We start from the raw sequence: 25,713 nt of genomic DNA, 5'->3' as shown, positions 1-25,713 counted from the left end.
CTCGCATGGTCTTTATCACAACCACCATTCCTTTCACTCAACTTATTCGGAACTTGCTTTCTTCAGATTGGAGGTATTCTGAAGGAAACAATACCCACAATAGTACCAATGGGTCAAAGCTACAAACTGTAGTCATAAATATTATCGCAAAGCCGCTTCTTCTGTGACGAAGCGGGTATCAATGCGAATTGACTGGAACATTACAAAACACCACTTGATGTTTGCCGAAAACTGAGCAGCATGGACTAACCCTAATAATGTCCTCACACTCACAGGATGAAACATAGAAGAAAGTTTAATAGTACGCTTCTATCAACGAAGTGCATACATACACCCTCACATAACCTTATGACCGAATAAGTGCAACACTTCAACCAAACATACACACATAGATATGCGTACTCCCACCCACCCACACACGTAGATCTACGACTGGCCAGCCTTCTTCTTCGAAAATGCGACTAGAGTCTACTTTAGTGCTCTACCCCTTGACTTCTATTTACTGCTGATGATCTTCTACTGCAATGCGTCACAGACCAGGGGACTAACAAACAAACAAACATGAATAATCGTAGAGTAGTGCGAACTATGCATTCTCCTTCTCTACGCTTAGTTTCCAAAGAATACAGAATACCTTACTCACGACTGATGATAGTAATCCAACTTATAATGAGTACCCTGCAGCAACGGTGGGTCACTGCCCCGTGTGTATTGTGGATGATGTGTGTCACTGCCAACTAAAAACCAATTGGAACACGTTTTCAACTTGAAGCTGGCGAGAGCATCGATTTTAGGACATGGAGCTTTAAAGAGAGTTCAACTTCAATTCCTCTCCCTCACTAGCATAGCCTAGCGAGAAGGAACATGATGTTAAACACAACCATTGATATAATAATAATAATAATACCACAGCACGCGTACAAAGGCCAAAGAACAATGCATGAGAATACACTGAAATTAAGCCAAGTCCGCTTCTGTCTCCAGTCAACAAAAAACTCATCCATAAACAATGTCTGATCTCCATTTCGACTTGTCTGCAGCAAATGCTCGTGCTCCTTCTAGGTCGCTGGCATTCTTCAAAGGAATGTCGTGCAGGTCCTTCATGATGGTGGTAGGGAGAGTAGCCATTGATATGACGCTTGTTAATTTCACGACGCAATAGCTTCTAACGTTTCATTCGTAGCTGGTCAAACCAGGAACTTGCATTGTGGTCTACTACTCGGTCCTTTTCGCTGTCTACGTATGCAAACCCGAAACAGGGCTGACAAAGGTTTCCATGGGCTGCAGTGCGCAATCGTTAGTGTTAGTTGGAATGTACACTGGCCAACGTCTCATGATGAATAATTCTTAACACTGACAAGCACAAGAGTTGGGAGACGAGTTTGTGGATTAGTAGACGGATGTACAGAAAATTGGCGACCGTATGATGCGTACTGATAACGATACTGACCGAGTCACCAGATAATCCATGTAAGACAGTTTACAACGTAAGCCTGAGCAATTCAAGAGAACTTTTCAGACGATTTGATTGAAAATTAAAACAATAATGTTCAAGAATATACCAGTAAGCAGCTCTTTGGTTTGAATGGATTTGTTCACACTTCCAGCTCCTATTTATCTGAACATTGTTGTCGATGTGCTGGCGATAAACTGACTACATTTAACAACCATACATAGGGCCATAACAAAAGAACACACCTGGCAAAAAAAACAATCAACAGGCTAAGTACGCAATCAGTGGTCGTTGATCACCCGCAGGATACTAGTCTAGACGTACTGTACTATAATTGCATGGCGCTGTGTGGCCCTGCATCTAGTGCCGACTGGCGCATGCATTGCATTCACGCATGGATAGCTCCGTTCAATCTGCCCACACATCCCGTACATTCACGATAAGTCACAAAAGGCATCCTGTGAGACCAACTATGCTGCACTGCATGTGTCTGTCAGTCCTCACAGTTGCCCATCTTAAACTCCACGGTCGGTCAGCAAATTCAGCCATATACCAGTAGCTGTTTGAATTTGTTCAATGTGACTACATTGTGCGAGCGTCCAGGAATACTGAGACGGTCCTGCAGCATTGCTAGATTTCCTGTTTTGAATCGTTGCCAAATCACATACTGTTCACGTTGCCTTGTTTGGCCAGGAACGCAGGTTAGTGTCAGTCCAGTGCAAGGTTCATCGAATATGGAAAACATGTTGTTTCCCTGAACGAAACAGTGTTTTCTGATTCTACTGTTCAACAATGAAACATTGAGTGCGCCAAAGGCTAAATATGCCAAGCCTACGCCGTTAGCCATGTCCATGTCTGTACACAGCACTGTATATCAATCATTTCGCTCTTCCGAGTTCGGATTTGCGTTTTGCACAACCCTGTGGCATGCACTGTGAGCATCGTGTCTGATCTAGCTTGCCGTAATGCACTACGTGTCTGTCATCCCAGTCGTGGGATTTAACCACAGCTGGTAAATACGCCCTAGACCCAAAATTCTTCCACGCGTCAAGGCTGCTTCCCTGTCAGTTCTTCGACTGTGCTAAGTGCTCTTACTTAGAGGTAGGTGGTATAAGACCTGCGCCCACACGAACTTCGACACAAGCAGTCACGGCCTCATTTCCTTGAAGATTTCAAAAGCTGCGCTCAATGGTTAGTCTGTTCAGAAAGTAATAAAATCCTCCTCCACGCTAGAAAAGTATCAACGAGAGCTAGTGACAAGATAAGGGAGTGATGATGCAGTTTCAAATAGTTCTATTTCTATTTGGTAAGAATAATGTACTGTTTGATGTACAGCTTTGACCATTTAAGGCTCAGAACACTTATTCTGAGCGATAAATTTCGTAAATCCAGAATTTCTGTTCAGTATAACGCAATGATTAGCCGCCCCATTTACAAATTCCAAACCGGTACCCAAAATCTTCATATGGCCTCTGAAGAGTGACGCTTCAATTATGTTGAACACATTATTCTACTCTTCGTTCGATCCAAACAGAAGTGCATTCAGAGGCATATCCTGCCCATATTATTGATTTTAAAAGACTTCTAGATCATGTGAGCAATCATGAGTTGAATATGTTAGTTCTAGATTGTGTTCTGGCAGCCCCCCCCCCTCCCCGCCTAGAATCAATCTCATCATTTGCGACACCTAGGACTCACCTTCAACAATATGTGCTGCCTACATGTACCGGGGTATGTTGTATTTGTCGTGATGCAATTTTTGGAATAGGTGAATGGAAGTTGGTTGCTCCAACGAGGAACACACGCTTCCTGCAGAACTGAAATCGTAAATTGAAGATGTAGTTAACTGCCATTTTGTCTCTACTTTACATACAGCCTTCTGCCCACTCTGAAATCTTTGTGACAGGTAGTTCCTTTGTCACACGTAGTTTATAACGAAATAGTTTTGTGTACATGTACCTCTCTTTGTCTCCTTGTGATTGATCTTGCTTTTGTGACACCTGTGCTTTTCAGGGTTCATAACAGCACCATTTTTGCCCTATTTTTCTGTTACAATTCACATGTGAGGGTTAGTGGTGTTGTCTTACCCTCGGCTAATGTTTACAGTATAAAACCCTTTATCGAGCTCTACCCTTTTTAATCAAGATGAGAAACCAAAAGCGGTAGTCAATCACACCGATTCTCCAAACTACCCCCCCCCCCACCCCCCAGACAAATCTGAAATTAGAATGGGGTTTTGCACAAATCTAAATGAATTCATTACAAAATGAAAGGATACATGGGATTTTGGGTCCAATTTTAAAATGATACGCAATCATCGACCGACTTTCGGCATCCTCAGTTAGCGCATGTCAAACGGACTCGATGGAAATGAGAGCTAACCAGGTTCATTCTAACTTTACCTCAACTGAGGCTGCGTTCTGTGTACTTACAATGGACATCACCACCTTGTTCCTTGCCTTTGTTTACATAGTGGAACGCAATGGTCCTGTAATGAAGTTTTAAATGCACGGAAACCGTATGATGAATTACCCGACAACCCGAACATATAAGTTGTTATGAACTGTCTCTGTTAAGGGCTAAGCTTGATGGTCAACGGTGAGCAACCTTGCAAGAGAAGGCAATGTTTATTGAGAGGCTATTACCAAGTGCAGGCCAAGTCTATCAACGCTGCTGGAGTCTTGTACTACACTGCCGCTTTGCCACAGCACTCTCGATGGCGAAGGGTTACGAGGGAACAGGTGGTCTCTGCACATTTTTTGCCAGAATCACGATGCAACATGCTAGTACAGTATGCGAACGTCTTCATTCGAAGAGGATCAACCTGTCAAGTAGACGTTACACTTAAACGAGGAACGTACACCCGTTCTGTTACTAGTGAACATTCCTGTACCAAAGGAGGAAGTTGTATTCGATGGATTGGCCTGGATACACTGCCATCGAATCTAAGACATCAATGTCCAAGTCCGTCTCGAATAACAGTCTCTATCAGGCCAGTAGTGAGGGATGGTGTAGGCTCACAATGCAGTGTCAGTGCGGACAGTCACAACCGTACGATAATTCGTATCTTCATGGAATGTAAGTGACCAGCAACGACACGTTTCTTTAGTACTCATATTGAAGAATAATATCGTAATGAAATAATTTAAGTAAAGCATGGTTCCAATTGGATGCAACGCTAATGGTACTGGGGAAGATGCATTCAACTCCCGACACAACAAGAGCACAGTAATGTTAGTTATAATTCATACATTACAACTTTATTATTGATACCTGAATGGTTTCTGCAATTAGAATGCTTCATCAGGGGATGAAGAATGAGGTACAAAACACTAGCTTATATACATAGTAGGCGTGAATTGGCATAGTGTAAAGTGGAGAAGGTTGCTAATCATGTTGCACTATGCACCAGTAACTGAGCGTGAAGCAGTGCAGTAAAATAATTGTCTTGGCGCAAATGTGGCTAATACACACAGGTAGCGTGAACCTTAGGAAATTATTATTATTATTATTCACACATATCCGCCGGATGAGTACGCGTGGCCCATGCACCATGGGGACCCACGAATACAAACCAGCATATGTTCCCTCAGCAATACAAGCAAGCAAGCACGCAAAGATAAATGAGAGCCCAGGCAGCGAAAACAAAACGAAGAGAGATGAGGACATAGGCAACGAAAACAATTCCAAAGCATAGCCAGGGATTGAATGTGTGCATCTGGGTACGACAGTTAACACGGCTAGTGCAGCCGTACAGAGCGCAGCAGCATGTAAATACAAAAGCGCCACAGCAGCAGCAGCCAAGAGTGTGCAAACACTAAAAAAGAAGATCAGTCCATGAAAAAATTATTGTCGCCACAGGTAGACATCTCCGGCAAGAATGCATGCGTGCGCACAAGTAGGCAGGTTAGGAAATAGCAAGGTGAAAAGTTGTAAAGCTGTACAAAAGTAAATGAACATAGGGTTGAACTAGGTGAAAGTTGTAGGTTTGTACAGATGTTTTTGGTTGGTTCCAGAAATTTCTGGAACCAACCAAAAATGCAGAGCAAAGTATGCTCTGTCGTATGAGTGAACTACCGGTAATTGTAAATAAGCTGCTTGGTGCTTCTAAAGAAAATCTGAGAATCAGTAAAAAGTGACTGATTCAGAAGGGAGCGATAGTTTGTTCTGACAAAGTGCGGATGGTATGTGGTACAGAAAACATACTGTTTGTTCTTATGCACCGAGTCTGTAGATTTATTTACAAAGACTTGCGGTTTGGGCTCTACAGCAATGAATAGCGTACACAGGAATTCGGGTGGATATCCTCGTTTTCTGAGTCTGAGCCAGAAAAGCTTGCGAATCTTGAGAATATCCTCTAGTAGCTGGTTTGTACGGTTGTTGTACCGGATGAGCTCTGCATTGATAAATGATCTAAGATTAGAGCGGGGGTGGTCTGACTTGAAAGGGATGTATAAATATGCATTCCTGTCTTTCTGGAAAGTTCCGTAGGAGAATCTATCCGCATCTATCTTAAAAATTTCTAAATCTAGAAATACAGCTGTAGAAGAAACATGAGACCAAGTGAGCTTAATAGGCGTGGTCCTTGACGAGTTGACTTTCACACTTTCGACGGGTTGACTTCTTTTCAGGTTTTTCCCTTGAATGAAGCGGAATCAAGTTCACAATACCAGTTAATGATGACGACCAAAAATGTGTAGCCATGGAAGGTGTGCCATTCTATAGCCCAAGGAGATGATAAAGCAGTTCGTCTGTAGCGCTCCTGCACTACCCCTACATACAATAAGTGACATGAGATCTTATCTTTCTAAAAGTCAACTCAAATCGTGTTAGCCGTTCTGCGAGTTATCATGGCAAGCGTAGTGTTTGGCATAATACAAATTTCCAAGTACAAATCTGGAGCAGTCGCACTCGAATTACAGCCGTGTTAGTGCACTTGCGTCCCCGTCTACGTTATGAAAATGTTAACAGCGAAACGCAGCAACGTGGCAGTCGTGCTCACACCAGGCCTCATACACGTCTAGATGTGAAGTTGTCACCCAAACTTTGCGACTTGCATTTCCTAACCATAAGAATGCGTGCGTTTCCATAATAAAGTTGTGGTCCGTTTTGGATGTAAATTTTCGCCTGTTGCATGTTGGAGGAAGTGCCTCGTGGCTCGTTTTATTGAAGTCGACGAAAATAATTCATAAAATCATGTACTTGTAGGTTTGGACTCTTGAGGGGCTGCCGCTGACATCCAAGCGCTTTCGCTTTCCTGTCCTCGTGGTCGGGGCAAGTGCAAGTGCAGTGTAAATTCCGGTAATGGTTTCTGTTGTTTGTTGCCGAGATGAAAACTGCATTTTCCGATGATATGTAACTGAACTTTCTTGAGGTATGGCATTCAATCATCGCAGAAAAAGAAGACAAAGATGGTTTCCGAAACCAGACCAAGCTGCCATCCTATTCAACGAGTACACCGTAGAAATTGGTCACGGACACGATCAACTCACAACGAAGCAACAAAAACAAAATTGTCCAAAAAGGGCAAAGAATGCATATAATTATAGCGGTGCGAGCGTGCAAGACCCCAACTACAAAATGTGCAGATGTTGAGGATGACATCGACACTTGCCGAGTTTCATGAATCAACACACCAGAATTTAAGAAATTGAACATACTTGAGGCCACGTTTTACACAAACACGCTTCACGTCCACGATCATGTTGCCGCCAAGTCGCGGTACAATCTCCGGAGGTCGCAATCACGATTTGAATCGTGGCCGAGACGTTTAGGTCAAGGGGATGCCGTTGCCATACAACTTGCCGCCTGGCCGCATGGACACTGATTTTGGGCGCAGTGCAAGGCCGGTCGGGAAGGCTGGAGTGACGTGAGCTGTAAGATCTTGTACGACTCGTACGACACGACATGCTGCAGTCGTTGCGTTGTTCAACATTGAACGTCGCGAGTCAGAAGGCACGGTCTGTGACAGGGTGACTTTTGGAACTTATTTCTTGCTTTTTGTTTCATTTTTCATAACAATTCTGCAGACACCACAGAGGAAGAACCACCTGCAACCGCCTCTACAACACGTAGATCTGTTCCGACTACTTCCATCGGCGAGCGTACAACATCCAGATATGTGCTCACAACTTCCGTACAGGGTCCTATTGCATCCAGGGACATATCTCACAGACCAACCCTTGATTTGAACACAGAAACATCAACAATTAAACCGTTATCCGCCCACTTGACATACATTGACGAAAGGGTCGTAACGACACTCAACGCAAAGTCAGGTATGTGGAGTTAAGCTTCAAATATGTTTTAAGCGAGAATTAACCTTGGCTTTCTATCTCCAAAGCTGCTCTTACCTTCTACGGAATGATTTTCTACTCGGAAATTTAGAAACGCGAGGTTGTTTAGTTTGGGTGATGCTCAAGATGACTTTTAATCCAAAGCCGAATCAATCGCGCAAACACAGCTGCGCTAGTGGATACAGTAGTCAGCTCCGACTTAATAATTGTTTGTTCTGTCAACCGTCAACTTCGGTTTTCTAGTCGTTGCTTCGTTCTCACTGCATGCAACTTTGTTATCTTTTTTGTTATTATATTTTGTCTCGACCCGGGTTTGTGTTCTTTGTAAAAAATTAATAAAATAAACTTCAAATGAGCAGTGCAAATATGCCCATTTTAAAATGCCTACTCATGGCATTTTCTTGCGAGCCAGATACTGAGAACTTTGAGACATGACAAATTCTCCACCTTCACCTAATCTACTCAAATATGCCCTACTTCGTAGTTTTTGCAGCATACCCACCAACATCATACTGTCTTGGCAGTGGATAGGTCTGAGAAAAGAAGCTTGAATTAAAATTTCACCCATCACCTGCCAATGGACAAGCCTGGCGTGCACAAGCAAAATCATATTGTTTATCCAGGATATTCCTTGACGTGTCGCTCTATGTACACTTGAGGAAAAATGTGGGCATATTGATAACTTCCAATCCAATTTGACAAGAGACCGCATGCAGCATATATTTTTGTTTATTTTTAGTGCAGAAACTTTCTCACCGTAAAATACAGTATCCTTGCTTCGATGTTTTCTCCCGCAGATTCATCTTCGAATTCAATTCACATCACGCCCAGTAGCGACAGTTATACGACTAGACAGTCAACCAAAGAAACTGTATCAACAGGACGAGGCAATACAAATACCAATGCACTTTCAACGCTCACAGTGACCGCAATGGCAGAAAATCAACCTTCTTTTTTTCCCAGCCGTGGTGCCATAATAGGCATTTCAGTGTCAGTTATTGTCTTCGGACTCCTATTAGGAACAGTTTTCCTACGTAGATTTCGCTCTTCCATGTGTCCAGCGGAAGGCCAGAACCCACCCAAATGTAATAAATCTGTGCAGAGCAATTCAGGATATCCGGATGGCCCTGTCCGCAACACCCAAGAAATTGCCATGTACGAGACAGTGACAAATGATGCCTCAAAATACTCAGAACAATCAGGAGCAACGCAAGATAACAACCAGTCTAATGTTCCCATGTACGAGAGCACAGCGTATGTCAGCATTACAAAGAAATCCTGTGACCTCACGGAGAGTTCTGTTTACCGCACCAACACGGACACCAATTAAGTATTACCCATCGCCATTGTTTTAAACAGGGTTACTTATGAGATATTTGACAATTAAGTACAGTGAAAATGAACACAGCAACTGCAGTACCATTTTCGCTTTGCGGTACCTATCCATAACGTTGTCTGTTGCCTTTCCCTGGCATATACATGTACCTCTGTCTTCACCAATATTGTATGACATGTGGGGTTCGTAACCCCGGGCATTCCCTTAAGCTGAGTGCATTATTTGTTCTTTGAGATTCTCCTACTCCATTGTATGACATGATAGTGCAGTTAAGCTTTCTTCCCATATCATCATAAACATACGCTGGGCATGGTTTGGATGCTGTCAGCATGGTAGACGTTTCTCTCATTGTCGCATACAGTCACCGCACACCGCAATTTTTTTCTTTTCGAACTTAGAAGTTGCGGCTGTATTAGTCATCAAGTTAGTCGTTCCAACGAAGAACACACGTTGCTCGCCGAACTTTAAACTTGAGTGACTCACGACTGCCATCCGGAACACACGAGGAGCAGGTCGTACCTTCCAAGAAAGCACCACTCCCTGCTCAATACACAGTGTTTTTAAGGGAATTCATCCCTCATTGGTTGACCTTGAGTAGGCTGAGGAAGATAGTGCCTAAAACGCACCACTTATATACTGGTCTCCAAGCTAAACCATCAGCACGGATACAGGGGAGGGGGAGGGGGAGGGATGGATACATAATCGGCGATCAAATGATGTATCTACGAATATGACGAATCTAAGTGAATCACACGGGAACCCATGGAGGCCAATTTCCCACTTTATCTTCAGGATTTGATTGAAAATGGAATGCGAATATATACCAAGGAATAGGTTTTTGACAGTATACAGTCCTTGGCACTGCATGGGATTTGTCTTCCACCCCCTGTTAATGTCAACATGGATATCAATGCATATGCGGTAAACCGGCTCCATTCAATTCAAATGCATAGGGCAATGACAGATCATAATGTTGAAATAAACAATCAAAAGGCTAATTGCACAATAATGGGACGGCCTTCGTTATTAGCTCGTAGCACACGAGTCAAGGGAAGGTAAGTAGGTAGGTACGTTCCTGTTTGGAGTTCGTATAACTAAACCGGAGGTGTCGCCCAATATCATGGACGCGAGTGGGAGCAATAAATTATCGTAGCAATTTGCCTAAATATTTAGCAGCGTGTAGTTCAAATCAAAGGAGGCTCAGTCAAGCGTCAGGTGGTATGTAATGCATGCCGTTCTGTAGTTCGTACAGCTGGTGACAACTGGCCCATTCATATTATTCACGCATGGAAAGCTCCAGTCAATCTGGCACACATCATGTACACTCATGATAGGTCCGGAATTGCATCCTGCTAGAGCCATCAAGCTACACACTATGTTAATAACTACACGATCATACAGTTCCCTGCACGATCAGCCAATATTTTGCATATGGCCCGTAGTATTGTTTCAATATGACTTCCACACAGTTCGTTAATACACATTGATCAGTTGACCTCCGTTACTAACACCCGCATACTAGTCTAGACGTACGGTGTACTCTACTGCATGCTGGTGCCTGGTTCGTGCAAGCTGGTGACAACACATTCATTGTATTCACGCATAACTAGCTTCACAGCATGTCCCCAGTGAATGACTATGCGGCCGTACCTTATACTACAAGGTAAACATATTTAGAGCTATAGATGTTAGAATTTATTCAAGGTGACTACATCCGTTAACTGTCCAGAAATATTCAGTCCATCACGCGGCATACATGTACTTATATCACCAATTTGAATGGCTGCCAAATCAGGTACTGTTCACGTCGCCTTGTGTGGCCAGAAACGCAGTTGAGTGCCAACCTCATGCAGGGATGATTGAACATGCACCAATTATTTAAAATGCATCAACGCAAATTCTTGATATACGTTCTAATTTCCAGTCATGAAACATTGAGCGCGCCTAAGACTAAAGGCCAATCGTTGTCCGTTGGCCATGAGTATCACCATCATACATCGTCCAGTATAACTATCGTTTCGGCCTTCTGACTGCGAGAATGATCTCAGCACTCCCTTGTATCATGCATTGTTAGCATCGTGTCTGCCTTAGCTGGCCATGGTGTACCACCTGTCTATGAGCGGGGTTGTGGGCTTCAACCACAGCTGATAAATACGCTCTTAACCAAGGATTCTTCTACTCGATCCAGGCTGCTTCCCTGTCAGTTCTTCGCCCGTGCTACGTGATCTAACTTACATTACAGCTGGTACAAAATCTTCGCTCCACACGAGCAAGAACACAAGCAGTTACGGCCTTCTTTCCCATTGAGAAAGCTCCTGAAGTCTTCCAATGATATATTCAATGGTTGATCTGCGCTGAAAGCTAAATGAACCCTCCTCTAGCTTGAGAATAGCAAGGAGAGCCAATAACAAGAGAAGAGAGTAAAGATGCAGTTTTCAATGGTTCTATTTCTATCAGGTAAGACAGATAATGTTTGATCTACATATTTAGTCATTTGATTTGACATCGAGGCATTTAGGAGACTCTTTTGTAATGCTCGTAATACAAATTTAAATCCCACAAATTGAGAATGCATAATCCCTTTGAAGTATTACGAATTTATTGGAAGCAGTAACTATTCAAAAAAAGTATCCAAATTTCCGTGAATGTTAGGTGGCGCGTAGACACGAAAATGTGAAATTAGTGTTAGTCACGAAAATTCGTCACTTTTAACCTAGTCGTATTCAGTCTTCGTATTGTCTCTGGAGAGTGACGCTTCTATTATGTTGAAAACATATTTTCTACTTTCATCCGAGCCAATTGAAGTGCCTTCAGAATAATATCATGTTCGAGACGCCATGGCGTTGGATATGAGACTGCTGTGGTGTTGAATTTGAACTCTAGTTACTCTGCTCGCGGAGCGCTTTCCAGGAAGCCCCAGATTATGGAAATCCAAAAACGAACACAAAATTTATGACCACGATAAGGTCAAGAATATGTCGCAATAGCAGTTGCATACAATTATGAGGTTTGTTTGGGGCTCCAAACGGTTAATATAGTTTATAAGGTAAGGGGCGAGTGTGAATTGAATAGGTTCGTTCTAAATTTTTCTGCCAGCCCCCTCCCCCTTTTTCGGCTATCAATTTAATTATATCTGACACCTAGGATGCACCTCAAACAAGATGTGCTGTCAAATAATGTTCTTCGTACTTGAATTCTGTTGCCAAAGGTCAATTGAGAGTGTTGTTTTGCTGATATCAATTGTCACCCGGTCTCTGCTTTCCATAAATCCTTGTTCCCAGTCCAACATCTTGAGTTACCTTCGGGAACGGACATGATCATTTACTTTTACTTTACTCGAACGTATTCGTGACACGTAGTTTATAGTGAAATATGTTTGTGAACAATTGCCTCTCTTTAGGCTATTGATTGACTATACATGTACGCTTGTGACAGTGGTGCATGCAGGATTGAGAACAGCTCTATTTTGCCTCAATTTTTGTGTCATAATTCACATATATGCGTCATTGGGTTTTTCCTACCTGGGCCAATATGTATCGGGTAAAACGTCATCATTCAGCTGGATACAAGTTGATACACCAGAATAGGTAGTCGATCTCTAAGATACCCCCCGCCCCCCCCCCCCCCCCACCCCCTCCACACACACACACACACTCACCCACTCACCCCAAGCATCTATAGTAAAACCTGTGAATACCGACCACCCCTTGGTGCCAGCAAAAGCGGTCTTTAGTAGCAGGTTGTCTTTAGTTAGAGGTTTGAACCGCGCGACCATAATGGATCCCATTATATGATAATTATGTATATCAGAATGCAGCTAATACAATTCCCCAAGACTTGCGCAATGCCATTCCTATTTCAGGTCAAACAACACTTGGAGAGAAAGACGGAGAGATGAAGAGAGACAGAGAGAGAAGATTAATATTTGACCTGCGTTCATTTCTTCAGCTATAGTATCCAAAGATTCTTTTCAGGACCACGGAAAATCATCAAAATGTCAAGAAGGAGCTTCGAGCAACATTTGATTTCCTACAACGCGGTCGCTAGTTACGGGTCAAAAATCATCTTTAGGACAAAAAAAAGGCGATCGCTGGTCGCATTCAGCAGGTAGTCGCTAGTAACAGTGCATTTTGAATGTGAGACCGTCCGTGCCTGGCGAAGTGGTCGGTAGTACCAGGCTGGTCGCTAGTCACGGTGGTCTTTAGTTACAGGTTTTACTGCACACACACACACACATGTAGTATCCCTGCCCGACCAATACAGAAGTATAACGGAACTAATACGGAGCTTTGCCTGATGTATATTTAGTGTATCTCCGTATGTAAGCATACGGCGTCTGCATTAAAGCGGCTGCGCATTTCTGTTTTGATTGAGATTAGATAGCAACGACAAAGCTAACTCGAAGAAGAAGTAGTCGACCTCTAGGTGTGCACCGGAGAGTTATTTATTTATTGTGCCGCTTCTTTTTTACTAATAATTATATCCCAGGTGTGTACCTGAGAGAAGTAGAAAAAAAGATAACTCGTGTTAATTGCACCGCGCCTACCACTCGGCTATCTGTTACATTGGTGGCAGCGGTGTGTTTTGTAAAATAAAACAACGTGATTCGACCCCAGACCCCCATGGCCCAACCCGCTGCAGCTCCGTGCGACGAATCAAGATGAGAATCATTTTTCTTGCTTCCCTGGGCCTGGCCCTGCTTATTAGCTTGCAGCACAGTCAGGGTGCAAGCGTGGATCCCCCTTCTCTCCGCACGGTACACACTGGAGACTCCGATGGCGATTCCAAGCGACCCGCTACCTACATAATTGTATACTACCGGTGGTGATGGCGAAGCTGATGAGGACGACAACAGGCAGGCTGCTGCCCAAGACAAGGAGGGTATTCCCCAAGACAAGCAGCGTTTGATTTTCGCCGGCACGCAGTCGGAAGCAGGAGCCCACTCTTCATTTGGTACTTCGCCTCCGTGGTGGGATGCAGATTTTCGTCAACACTCTTCCTGGCTAGACCATCACTCTTTACGTCGCGCAAAGCGATGCTATCGACAAAGTGAAGACCACGATTCAAGACGAGGAGGGAGGTCATTTGTCTGACGCCGAGCTAGCCGCTCTGAGTGACCGGCTCAACCAAGATGAAGATAAAACCTGGCTTGCCCTCCGCCGTAGCTCCAGCCGCCGCGGTGCTGCTTCCAGGTATGGCATTTTCTTTCCTGTCCTCCTTCAGTCTCCCTGTTCTCTTCAGTCTTCCTTTATGCGAGTGTGTGAATCGTTAGCTCAAAGTAGAGCTGCTGTTAGCTCAACGTAGAGCTGCAATGCTAAATGGTTGTAATATAGCGCAAGGCGGAGCCACAGCAAATAGCTAGATAACACCAGTTGTGAGAGTGGACCCGATTAGTGGGTACGATAATTATAATGATGGTGTGAATAAGTAGTTGGATAGGGAGGGATGGTGGGAAAAGAAACACTGCTGAAGCACGATCCGTTGTCTGGAAGAGCACAACAGGGCAAGCAAGATTTGTTTTTCTTTTCAGCAAAATGGGCTGGTGCCATTTGTGATTACGCAGCAAAACAAAGCGCATGACGTCAGTCTTGAATGCAGTACAAAGCAATGCAGTGCAGTGTGTGCGCTAGTTCGGATTGTTGCTAACAAGTACTAGCACAGCTAGTACACCATTAGCCCCATCCCTCACACAAACAAGTCAACAAAGAGGCATCTTTGGATTGAGGAGTGTTGGTTTCGAAACAACTGGGTTGAAGCTCAAAGTAGAGCTTGTGTTAGCTCAGAGCCGAGCTGCAGTCAGCTCATAGCAGAGCTGCTGTTAGCTCAGAGCAGAGCTGGTGTTAGCTCAAAGTAGAGCTGCGGTTAGCTCAAAGTAGAGCTGCTGTTGGCTCAAAGTAGAGCTGCGGTTAGCTCAAAGTAGAGCTGCGGTTAGCTCAAAGTAGAGCTGCTGTTAGCTCAAATTAGAGCAGCGATTAGCTCAAAGTAGAGCTGCTGTTAGCTCAAAGTAGAGCTGCTGTTAGCTCAAGGTAGAGCTGCTGTTAGCTCAAAGTAGAGCTGCTGTTAGCTCAAAGTAGAGCTGCTGTTAGCTCAAAGTAGAGCTGCTATTAGCTCAACGTAGAGCTGCAATGCTAAATGGATGTATTATAGCGCAAGGCAGAGCCGCAGCAAATAGCTAGATAACACCAGTTGTGAGAGTGGACCCATGAAACCAGCACTCCGTTAGCTAAGCACTATTGACGCACAGCGAGGGTCAATTAATGTCAGCACAGGCAAGCATTGCGCAGCAAGAGTTCAGTAGCTCATTACTCACCCGAGTTGGGGATCATGGCATCCATGACACGGCAGCAAGCCGGGGCGATAGCTGGCCTGGTCAGCTGCTGTCTGTTCGAGAGAATGAACGAGAGTTGCTCCGGTCCCTCGCGACGAGTGACAAATGGGTAGCTAACCATGGCACGGACCGGGCAGTACGGCAGTACAGACGGGCCAATGTCACTAGTAACGCCTTCACCGAATGGGTCCGTCTTGGATGAAAGCAGGAAGAGTTGCAGGCGTCCGTCACCAGAGGAGCTAGTACAGCCCCGTTTGATGCCATTAGTGAATTCGGCACACCGAAGAAATCCAAAGAAGCAGCATGGCGGCTTGGTAGAGCAGCTTGTCATGGCCATTCAGGATACTACTTTTCCGGCGTGCATCCGTCAGGTGTCGTAGGATTGGCATAGTTATAGGAAGGCGAGGGGTGAGTACAGCCGTACCATGGCATCGCTGGATGCCCTTCAACACCCTCTTCAGAAGCCACGCATCTGCTAAGGGGCCGACAAACCCATTCTCAAGGTGGGCTTTACGCACCGCACTCACATACACAGATACAGTTCAGGGCACGCTGATCATAGTTCACGCATGAATGTGTGTCCAGGAACGATGACTCGGGCAGCAAAAGCGAGCTTCCCCAGGAGGGACTCGAGTTGACGCTGGCCGATGCTGCACTCGCTGATAGTAGCCATGAGTGGCGCACGGATCTCGGACAGCTTGTCCTCTGGTAGCCGAGCTACTTGGCGCTCGGAGTCTAGGACAAAACCAAGGAAGGTCAATGGTGGTGATGGCCCTTCGAGCTGGGATGGAGCAAAGAGGAATGCTGAGATACGTGAATGCCCAGAGGGGGATGGTGAGTTGCTGGTTGGCTGCAGCCAAACCAGTGGAGATATCGAGAAAGTCATCGAGGTAATGAAGCCGGTGATCTATAGCAAACTCGTGCTGCATGATCCAGTTGACTGCTGTGGCTACTGAGTCAAATACGGCTGGTCTGGAGCGGAGGCCGAAAGGCAGAAAGCGTTCGTAGTAGTAGGAGCCTTCCCAGCGAAGTCCTGACGGCGGACTGGGATCTGCCGAAATGCACTGCGTACATCGAGCTTAGACAAATACACAGGCTGTGGGCATGACCTGATGATGTTGATCGCGTTGTCAATGCTTGCATAGTGCAGAGAGAGCGGCTCGGCAGGAATGCTGTCGTTCGCACCGGTGCCTTCCGGACTAGACAGATGGTGGATCATTCGCAGCTTGCCGTTCTTTTTGGGGATGGCACCAATACCAGAGCGGCACATGAACTGAAATGGAGGTGACGGAAATGGGCCTGTGGCCTCGCTGCGGGCGCAGGAAGCAGCTAATTGCTCGGATATAAATGCCGAGTGAGTGAAAGCCGAGGGCAGATTATTAGAGAAAACCGAAATGTCGTGTTGGCCGGCAGATCCAAGAGTAAAGCCACGGCGCAGGCCATGGAGAACATACGCAACACATGATTGATCTGAGTGGTTACGTAACTGGCGCGCAAAGTGGTCAGCTAGCAGTGTGGTGTCTGCAGAGTGTATAGGAAAGAAGCTACGTACCGAGTCAAGCGATTCAGTAGCCATTCTGCTAGGAGCGGCGGGGTGGCCGATTGGCTCCGCGCCGATTGGCGGTTAGCAGTCAGGATCAACTGCTGATACGCAATCAGTTCAGCAGTTCAGCAGTGCGGTGTAGGGCAGCAGCCGTGATAACAGACATGTATGTGGTCCAGACCATGCCTCGAGCCCGGTAGCTACATGTATATTTATCGTGAACCTTGCGACGCACCTGCTTCGCGTCATCCGACTCAACGATATTTAGCTGGCTATCGTTATTCGGGCTGTGCACCAGTCGGAATATTGGGCCGGAAGTGTGCAAGAATTTCAGGCAACAAACTCGAAAAATCTACGAACTCCCCTCGCAAGATACGCTCTTGCACAGCCTTGGGCAAAGCTGGTGCAGGTGGCTGACCGGGTGGGTTACAGGAGCTTGGCCTGGCGTAGTGGCGGCAGCAGCCGCATTGCCTTGGCTTTGGGTGAGGAGTGGCACAATGTAATATTGTTCTCCGATAATATAAATAATATAATGGCGGCCGACAAAGCCGACCACACCTCGTCCCGTACTAGAGCGCAGAGATCCGTTGAGCCCGCGTCACCTGAGCTGGCGGAGGAGGCATTGGTGCCAGTCGGGCTTCTGGGCTCGCGAGCCGTGTCCGCACTGTCATGTTGCTGGTTCTCCTGGCCGGAGCAGACCTCACTACCAAGGGCTAGTCGTGCCACCAAACGGTCCTGTAAAATACTTTTACTAGTTTCCTTTCGGATTCAAGCCGCGCTGAGAAAGCTCGCCGCGGAGAGCTTGGCAAGGCATTGCCTTGACAGTGTCGACAGTTAGGTCAGACATACTGAAGAAATACAGTGTCGAGGTGACACTCGGGCTGGCAGCAAAGCTACGAAAGGAAAAGAAACACTGCTGAAGCACGATCCGTTGTCTGGAAGAGCACAACAGGGCAAGCAAGATTTGTTTTTCTTTTCAGCAAAATGGGCTGGTGCCATTTGTGATTACGCAGCAAAACAAAGCGCATGACGTCAGTCTTGAATGCAGTACAAAGCAATGCAGTGCAGTGTGTGCGCTAGTTCGGATTGTTGCTAACAAGTACTAGCACAGCTAGTACACCATTAGTTTGGTAGGCGTCTGATCATGGTTAGCCACGGTTTACCTAAGTAACCTGGTGGGAGAAGTGTGTGAGAATCCCCTTTTACACTCCAGGTGTGTACTGGAGTAAGTTCCCACGATGCAGTGCATTTATTAGAAATTGTGAATTTCCTGGCAGTTTGAGCCCGCGATGTGCAGAAATTTGGCTGTCTTTCACGTCATGTTTGGAGGACCATTCTTTCCCTTTTGACCCCGAGAGATCGTGTGAACCTGGTGTGCTTTTACTTCTATGTTTTGATTTATTATCAGTTCATTTCTTCTGTCTACTCTAAACGTTATCATTTCCGATACAATTTGCCATCTTCCGGTTGACGCTGTGCTCATAACTCTTCACTATTTTTTTGAAAATCACGAGGGCGTGATTATCTGTAGGAAGGGAGGGTGTAGTATCCCTGCCCGACCAATACGGAAGTAGTACGGAACTAATACGGAGCTTTGCCTGATGTATATTTAGTGTATCTCTGTATGTAAGCGTACGGCGTCTGCTGCATTAAAGCCGCTGCGCATTTCTGTTTTGATTGAGATTAGATAGCAACGACAAAGCTAACTCGAAGAAGAAGTAGTCAACCTCTAGGTGTGCACCGGAGAGAAAGTTATTTATTTTGCCGCTTCTTCTTATACTTATAATTATATCCCAGGTGTGTACCTGAGAGAAGTAGAATAAAAGATAACTCGTGTTAATTGCACCGCGCCTACCACTCGGCTACCTGTTACACACACACACATACACCCACTCACCCCAAACATCGAAATGAATTGCACAATATCCGGATACAGTGAATATAGGGTCCAAAACGAAATGGTCCGAAAACATTGACTGACTTTAGGCACCCTCCGTGAGCGGAGGTAACACGGACTCCTCGCAACTAATTAAGCGGACATCACCACCATGCAACTGAGCTTTGTCCACACAGTGTAAGGAAATGGTCATCAAATGCAGTTTCTGAAGAACGGAAACGGTGTGGTGAATTGTCCGATAACCCAAAAATCGTTGATGTTTTTTACTGTCTCTGTTAAAGGGTTCTTCATGGTCTCTGGTCAGCAAACGTGCAACCGAAGGCAATGTTTAATGAGGGACATCTACCAGGAGCAGACCACCTCTCTCGGCACTGCTGGAGTCTTGTACTTCACCGCAACTTTCGCACAGCACTCTCATTGGCGACGTGTTGGGCGGGGACAGGCGGTCTCTGCACGCTTTTTGCCAGAATCACAATGCAACATGGCTTTCCGGTATGCGAATATCTTCATTGGCGCAGGATCAACCTGTCAAGCAGAGGCTAGACTAAAGCGAGGAATGTTCGTGCGTTCTGTTTACAGTGCACATTCCTGTAGCGGACTACGAAGTTGTATGAAATGGGTTGGCCTGGATAGACTGCCAGATAATGCAAGACACCAGTGTCCAAATCCATCTCAAGTAACAATCTTTATCAGACCAGTGAAGAGGAATGGTAGAGTTTCAAATTGCTATAGCAGTGTAGACGGTAACAATGACCCGATTATACGTATTTTCATGGAATGTAAGTAACTGGTGCTCATGATGAAGAATATAGTCATAAAAAATGTATTTTAGTATCCTTAGCCTACTCAAGCTCTAGCTGAGGAGAGGTGAAGTCCCCAAAACACTGTGCATTGAGCAGACAGTGGTGCATTCTTGCAGGTTCGCCGAGTCGAAGGTTTCATGTTCTTCTCGTGTGCTGTGGATGGCAGTTGTTAGTCAGGCAGGTGTCAAAATGAAGTGGGCGAAAAGGCACGAGCTCCAATAAAGCAGTTTTTTATATTATACCGATTGGTCTAGTAGGGGACGGCAAAGTATTTAAGAAATAAGGTGAAAGCGCCAGTGCACGAGTACTGCAACTGCATCATCCAACAGCTATAGACAGACTGAACAACGAGAATTGACCACTCAGGTCCATCCCATTATGTCGTTCTATCCGCTTTCTCTGCTTTAGCTCTAGCAAAGATAAGAACGAAATTACGCATTATTAATTTGAACAGCTTGTGGGGAAACCATAAATCTTTATTCTGCTAAGCTAAACGGAGGTTAATGCGGAAATATTTGCTCGTGATCGGCTGGGTGTATAGATATAGTCTTGTACTTTCTACAGACAGCTGACCAGTTGTCCGATGATTACTTTGCGACATAAAACTCAGTTGTCAACCAACATGAACGTCTACCCCTAAGCCTGCTATGATCGAAGCTCTGTCTTTGACATTGCTCACTCTCTGCAGCTCGTGGATCAACGTGTTTGTAAGAAAAAATACTTGTATGATTGAACTGGTCAGAGAGATTTCGATCATCATCAAACTGAAGAATTGTGGTTACTCTCTAGCTCTCTCGGTGTCTAGACTGCCCTTCTGTGTCCCATCTGGCAACCTTGTTCACATTTTCCTTCTACCTATCATTTGCATGTGGTTACTGCAGACACGACAGAGAAAGAGCACCCTGCATCGGCACCCACTTCACGCAGACCTCTGCCGACCACTGTACAACCATGGCCTACAACTTTCATATATACGCCAGCAGAGCCAAGAAACACACCACTTCTACCGACCTTGGACATTACGCAGCTCATCCTACAAATTACATCCGAGATCCAAACTAAAAATGCAAATTCGGTCTTGACAAATTCCGACAAAGGTCCAGGTATTGAGCTTTGGTCTCAAGACAATTTGAACGCCTACAATTGTATCCATGTTCTCTGTTGGGTAGCAAAGCATCATTTAAAGAAGCAGGTGAAACCGCCACTGCACGAGTGCTTCGTGTGCATTGTCCAACAATTCTTATAATGACTGAACGACAAATAGTTTTGTTTGCTAAGGCCGTTATCACACTGCGTTTGTTTGAGTCGCGTTTCCGTCTGCGTTGGCGTTTGAGATTGGAAAACTCAAGACTTCATATCACACTATACTTGTGATTTTCAGCGTTTGCGTCAAAATCTGTGCGCGCGGGAAAATACAATAATGTGGGGAATCGATCTCGAGGTGGCCGTGTATGTTGAATTTATTTTCCTGAGATCGAGAAGTGTTCGGTTTCTGCTCCTACATGTATATCCTTTGTCAGTGGTGCTGGGGAATGGGAGTCGATGGGAAGACTGCAGCCGTTGCGTTGCCTGTGTTGGGGTGGCAGCTCCGTTGTTGATGCACATCGTCCAGCTAGGCTAGCCGCCGCCAACTAGTCAGCGCAACCTCAGCCACGAGCTCGCATCACCTCCATGTCTCGCGACTCCAAAATCAATCAATCAGTACATGTAGTAGAAGTACCCTCGCCGGCCTCCGCAACTAGATGGAAATGAAGATTTGAAAAGCACACTTGAGAATCGCTTGAAAACACTCAAAAACAATGCAGGAAGTGCTGCGATAAAGAAAGTCCGATCTGGGTTCACGCGATTCAGTTTTGACCACCCCCCCCCCCCTCCCCTCCCCCTGGTTTGCGTCTGCGGCTGCGGCTGTGCGTCTGGAAACCAATGCGCTCGTGATAACGTCACGTGATGGCATTTCCTAGGCGACCGTCAAAAACGGAAGAAAACGCAGACGCAAACGCGACTTTTGACCGCAGTGTGATTAGGGCCTTAGGAAATCTGATATTGGCGGCCACAAACTTTTAACTACCTTTTTTATCCTGATAAACGTGCTTGCATTACATTTAGGAAGTGATGTATCCCTGTATCGTCAGTGCACGTACACATTAGTACGATTTATCCGTTTTGAAAACTTCACAAGAGGCGAAGTGCAGACCTGTATGCATCACATTTTCTAATATAACATAATGCATTCGTAGTCTCATCGTAACAAAATACTCTTCCTTCGATCTTTCCCTCATAATAGATTCATCTTCAAATGGGACTTCCTTCACGCCCGGTGAAAACCGTATCACAAGGGGAGTCTCAAACACAGCAATTGCATCCGCAGAGGGAGACCATAACAATCGCAGTATACCATCCACGCCAACACTGACTTCAATGGAAGCGTCTCAACCGTCGTCTTTTCTCAGCCGTGGAGCCATAATAGGCATTTCAGTGTCAGTTATTGTCAGCGGATTCCTATTGGCAGCGGTTGTCCTGCGTAGGTATCGCTCTTCCAGGCGTCTAACGGAAGGTGGCCAGAACCCACTCAACTGTACTAACGCTGTAGAGAGCAATTCAGGTCATCCGGATGGCCCTGTCGCCAACACCCAAGACATTGCCATGTACGAGACCGTGCCAAATGATGTCTCGAAACGCACCAAACTATCAGGAGCAACGCAAGGTAACAAGCAGTCCAATGTTCCCATGTACGAAAGCACAGCGTATGTCAGCATCACCAAGAAATCGTGTGATCTCACGGAGAGTTCTGCTTACGGAACCAACTCAGATACCAACTAAAAATTACGCATTGCAATTGTTCAAGCGGTACTTTTGACACATTTTACAAGCACATTGACACCGGAATTAGTACCCCCCCCCATCTTTTTTACTTTAGCGGCACGCATTCATTACGTTTTCTGTCTTAACGCTCCCTTCTCACATGTATGTACCTCTGTCTTCACCAATATTGCATTAATATAACCCTGAGGTTCGTAACTCCAGGCTGTTACAGAATTTGAGTGAAAGAGTTGCTCATGAGCTTCTCTTGCTGCAGTGAATGGCATGATAGCGTGAGTAAGCTTTCCAGCTTTAATTTTCTCACCACAATGATCATAAAGTTGCCCAGGGTTTGGCTTGACTGCTATCTGCAAAGTAGACGTTTCTCTCTTATTATCCCAATTCATTCTTTTACACTGTTCTATCACTTGGATTTTTCATTTTTCAAGGGTCACAAACCATTATGGTGCAATTTCTAGCAAAAAGAGAACAGTTTATAGCCGGTTTACAGCCGAAACCGCCTGGTGACAATACAATAACCTCCTGCACCCTTGTTGATGAATGTAGTTTTGTAGCCGTTTATGAAGCACAATGCTAGAAGGCCGTTTCCTGCGGTGGCATGAGGGCCCTAAAAACTGAGGGTAGTACCGTACTGCAGTAATATTTGCTTTTAAAGTTATGTGACAGGGCATGCTAATGACGGCAGACGATTGGGTTGTGGATGACAGCTTCAGGTCCAATAACAGTCAAGGCCTTCTGCTTTACCCAGTCTAGCCTTTGTGGGAAGAGAGGGGTGTAAGGGGGCAGAGATACACACATCCACACTCCTGGTGTGTACTCACGTTTGGGGCATACAAGGCCTCCACATGTCGCTGGGCGAACTTGAATATAAAGGAAGAACGATACTCGCCGTAAGAATCTCAGCAGAGTGACAGTCCAAAGACCAATAATACGACCGCGACAACAGAATCTGAGTTCGCTGACAATATGCACACCCAGGAATTATCGCGTTCGCAAGGGAAATATCATGTAAAAAATGTATCATGTGTTTAAGAAGCTGTTTACACAGTATCCTGTGTTCTAAAATATAAATATCTAGTAGCAGCCATGATTTGGGGTGTTAGCCGAAATGCCGCAGTTGGCTGGCAATTAACGAGGCACTGTGCTCACCAGGAACGCAAGCCATTCAGACGAGCTTCAATTCTGAATTGGTGTCAATGGACTATTCTTTGGTCCTGATCATGATGTGGAGTGTGGTACAATCTACGTACACCTCCGTTCTCGTTGCTGGGGAGACCTGATCGTTTACGTACTAGTAGTTTGGAAATAGGGTGGGCGCCATGATGCAGCGTGAGGTACATCAGCCTCACACTGGAAATTGAAGAAATCATTAAAGTACATGTATAAGTAAACATCAATATCATGATGTGGAGTGTGGTACAATCTACGTACACCAGGTACCGCCGTTCTCGTTGCTGGGGAGAGCTGATCGTTGACATACTAGTGTTGTTGCAAACCACCAGTTTTCAAGTGGAAAAGGCCTTCGCGCTTATGGCATTGTATTCGTTGCAATGTTGTTTCTCGATTCGGCCGTATCGCTGATGTTTGCTGCATGGCATACGCTATATGGGCTGTGTGCGGTTTGCAGTATACGCTGTCATGTCAATTTTTATATGTGTATGTTTTGTGCATGTACGCTGTTTTGCATGCACCGGAAATTGAAGGAATCATTACAGTACATCTATATACAAAACGTAAACACCAATAACCCGGCAAAGAGTTTTGCTTCAATGTACGTAGGTTCCTTTTAAAACCACTAATCAGCTGTGAGTATTTTGGCTGTTGTTTTTGAAATCTTCCGAATTGTTGTTTTTTGTAAGTCCCGAGTCTTGGACCTATCTCAGTAGTGGACTAACATTAGGCACTAACATTTAGCATGGTGGGGCTGTGGTATATTCTAAGGAAAGCTTGTCAGCCTTATTTGACTTGTACGAGCAGGAAATAGAAATTGTTGTGCAATGCTGCGGGTTAGGTATGGGTTAGAAGAAGTGCTGAGGCTTCCTGAAGCTTCATCTGTGAAAGGAATTCGTGTGGGTAATGGGTGGGTCCACCCGAATTCCTTTCATAGTTCTGGGTTAGTTTGCGTTTTTCCGGTTCTTACTTTCCTTTGAATACCTCTTTGTCGATTGAAGCTGGTTAGAGTACCAATATCAGGACGCAGCGTGTTATGGAGAGTTGGGATTCATTTCCTCTCGTAGCCAGGCAAGAGAAAACATGGTGTTCAATGAAACCATTGGTTTTACGCAATTGATTATCAACATATATTACGGTCTACACAAAATGATGCATTCGTTCAACACCTGTAGCAGGCAACAACAGTAGAGTGTTTTTTTGATTCAAGCCTCTTGTACGGGTAAAAATACCATCTGGGTGGATATTAGAAATACAACTAAAAAAAAATCGAGATGTCGATTGAGGAGGATGGGAGGGTGGAGGGGGTGTCCGCATGACACATACTGATCAAGATGTTGAGAGCATCGCCAGACCGCCAATTGATGACACTTTACCACAAAAACTTTACGAATCCAACACGGTTTGATTTTCAATACACAATGATCAGTTGGCCTCCATTAGTAGCATCCGCAGGATATTAGTCTAGACGAACGCTGGTCTGTACTGCATGCTGGTTCCTGGTTCGTGCAAGCTGGTGACAACACATCCATTGTATTCACGCATGGCTAGCTCCGTTCAATCTGGGCACACATCCGGTACAGTCGCGATTGCCCTCCACGCACAGCATCCTCTAAGGCCCACAAGGCTTCACAGCATGTCCCCAGTGAATGACTGTGCGGCCGTGCCTTATACTACAAGATTACCAAATTAAGACATATAGATATTAGCATTTTATCAAGGTGACTGCATCCGATTACTGTCCAGAAATATTCAGTCCGTCATGTGGCATACATGTGATTTCCGTTAACGCAAAATCTTGATATACGTTCTAGTGTCCAGTGATCAAATATTGAGGACGCCAAAGACTTAAGAGGCGAATCGTTCTCCATTGGCCATGGGTATCGTTTCGCCTTTCTGACTTCGAGAATGCGAAACGTTACGTTCTGGTGTCCAGGGATCAAACATGCAGGGCTCACTACGACGGTTCAAAGCGTCAATAACGGTCATTTGGATTTGACCTATCAGCGCACGGCAAAAGGGGCTGTTTCTTGAAATTATGGGGTGTTTTCTGAATGGAACTTGGCT

The 25,713-nt window shown here is 45.2% G+C and overlaps 2 protein-coding genes across 2 annotated transcripts; both read left to right on the top strand.

The window, feature by feature from the left end:
- The first annotated feature begins 4,049 nt into the window (after window positions 1–4,049).
- On the top strand, window positions 4,050–9,422 carry LOC135812522 (uncharacterized). The gene is made up of 3 exons (XM_065325854.1): window positions 4,050–4,531; window positions 7,483–7,731; window positions 8,547–9,422. Exons 1-3 carry the CDS (start codon window positions 4,234–4,236, stop codon window positions 9,077–9,079), a joined length of 1,080 nt encoding a protein of 359 aa, XP_065181926.1. The 5' UTR covers window positions 4,050–4,233; the 3' UTR covers window positions 9,080–9,422.
- Window positions 9,423–19,301: 9,879 nt separating this feature from the next.
- On the top strand, window positions 19,302–22,872 carry LOC135812520 (uncharacterized). Its single transcript, XM_065325853.1, has 3 exons — window positions 19,302–19,632; window positions 20,538–20,759; window positions 21,941–22,872. The coding sequence occupies exons 1-3, from the start codon at window positions 19,335–19,337 to the stop codon at window positions 22,474–22,476; spliced, it is 1,056 nt and encodes a 351-aa protein (XP_065181925.1). The 5' UTR covers window positions 19,302–19,334; the 3' UTR covers window positions 22,477–22,872.
- The last annotated feature ends 2,841 nt before the right edge of the window (window positions 22,873–25,713 follow it).

This window comes from Sycon ciliatum, chromosome 3, assembly GCF_964019385.1.
Source record: "Sycon ciliatum chromosome 3, ocSycCili1.1, whole genome shotgun sequence".
In the NCBI taxonomy this organism is placed as follows: Eukaryota; Metazoa; Porifera; class Calcarea; order Leucosolenida; family Sycettidae; genus Sycon; species Sycon ciliatum.
Note: the sequence above shows the minus strand (reverse complement) of the source record. Positions and strands in the feature narration are given on the sequence as shown.

Bases quoted from the DNA above. Each gene is read 5' to 3' on its own strand.
- LOC135812522 (XM_065325854.1), top strand. From the start codon at position 4,234: ATGCTAGTACAGTATGCGAACGTCTTCATTCGAAGAGGATCAACCTGT. The intron at 4,532-7,482 runs GTAAGTGACCAG...ACAATTCTGCAG, and splicing joins AATTCGTATCTTCATGGAAT to ACACCACAGAGGAAGAACCA. The intron at 7,732-8,546 runs GTATGTGGAGTT...TTTCTCCCGCAG, and splicing joins GACACTCAACGCAAAGTCAG to ATTCATCTTCGAATTCAATT.
- LOC135812520 (XM_065325853.1), top strand. From the start codon at position 19,335: ATGGCTTTCCGGTATGCGAATATCTTCATTGGCGCAGGATCAACCTGT. The intron at 19,633-20,537 runs GTAAGTAACTGG...TGGTTACTGCAG, and splicing joins TATACGTATTTTCATGGAAT to ACACGACAGAGAAAGAGCAC. The intron at 20,760-21,940 runs GTATTGAGCTTT...CCCTCATAATAG, and splicing joins AAATTCCGACAAAGGTCCAG to ATTCATCTTCAAATGGGACT.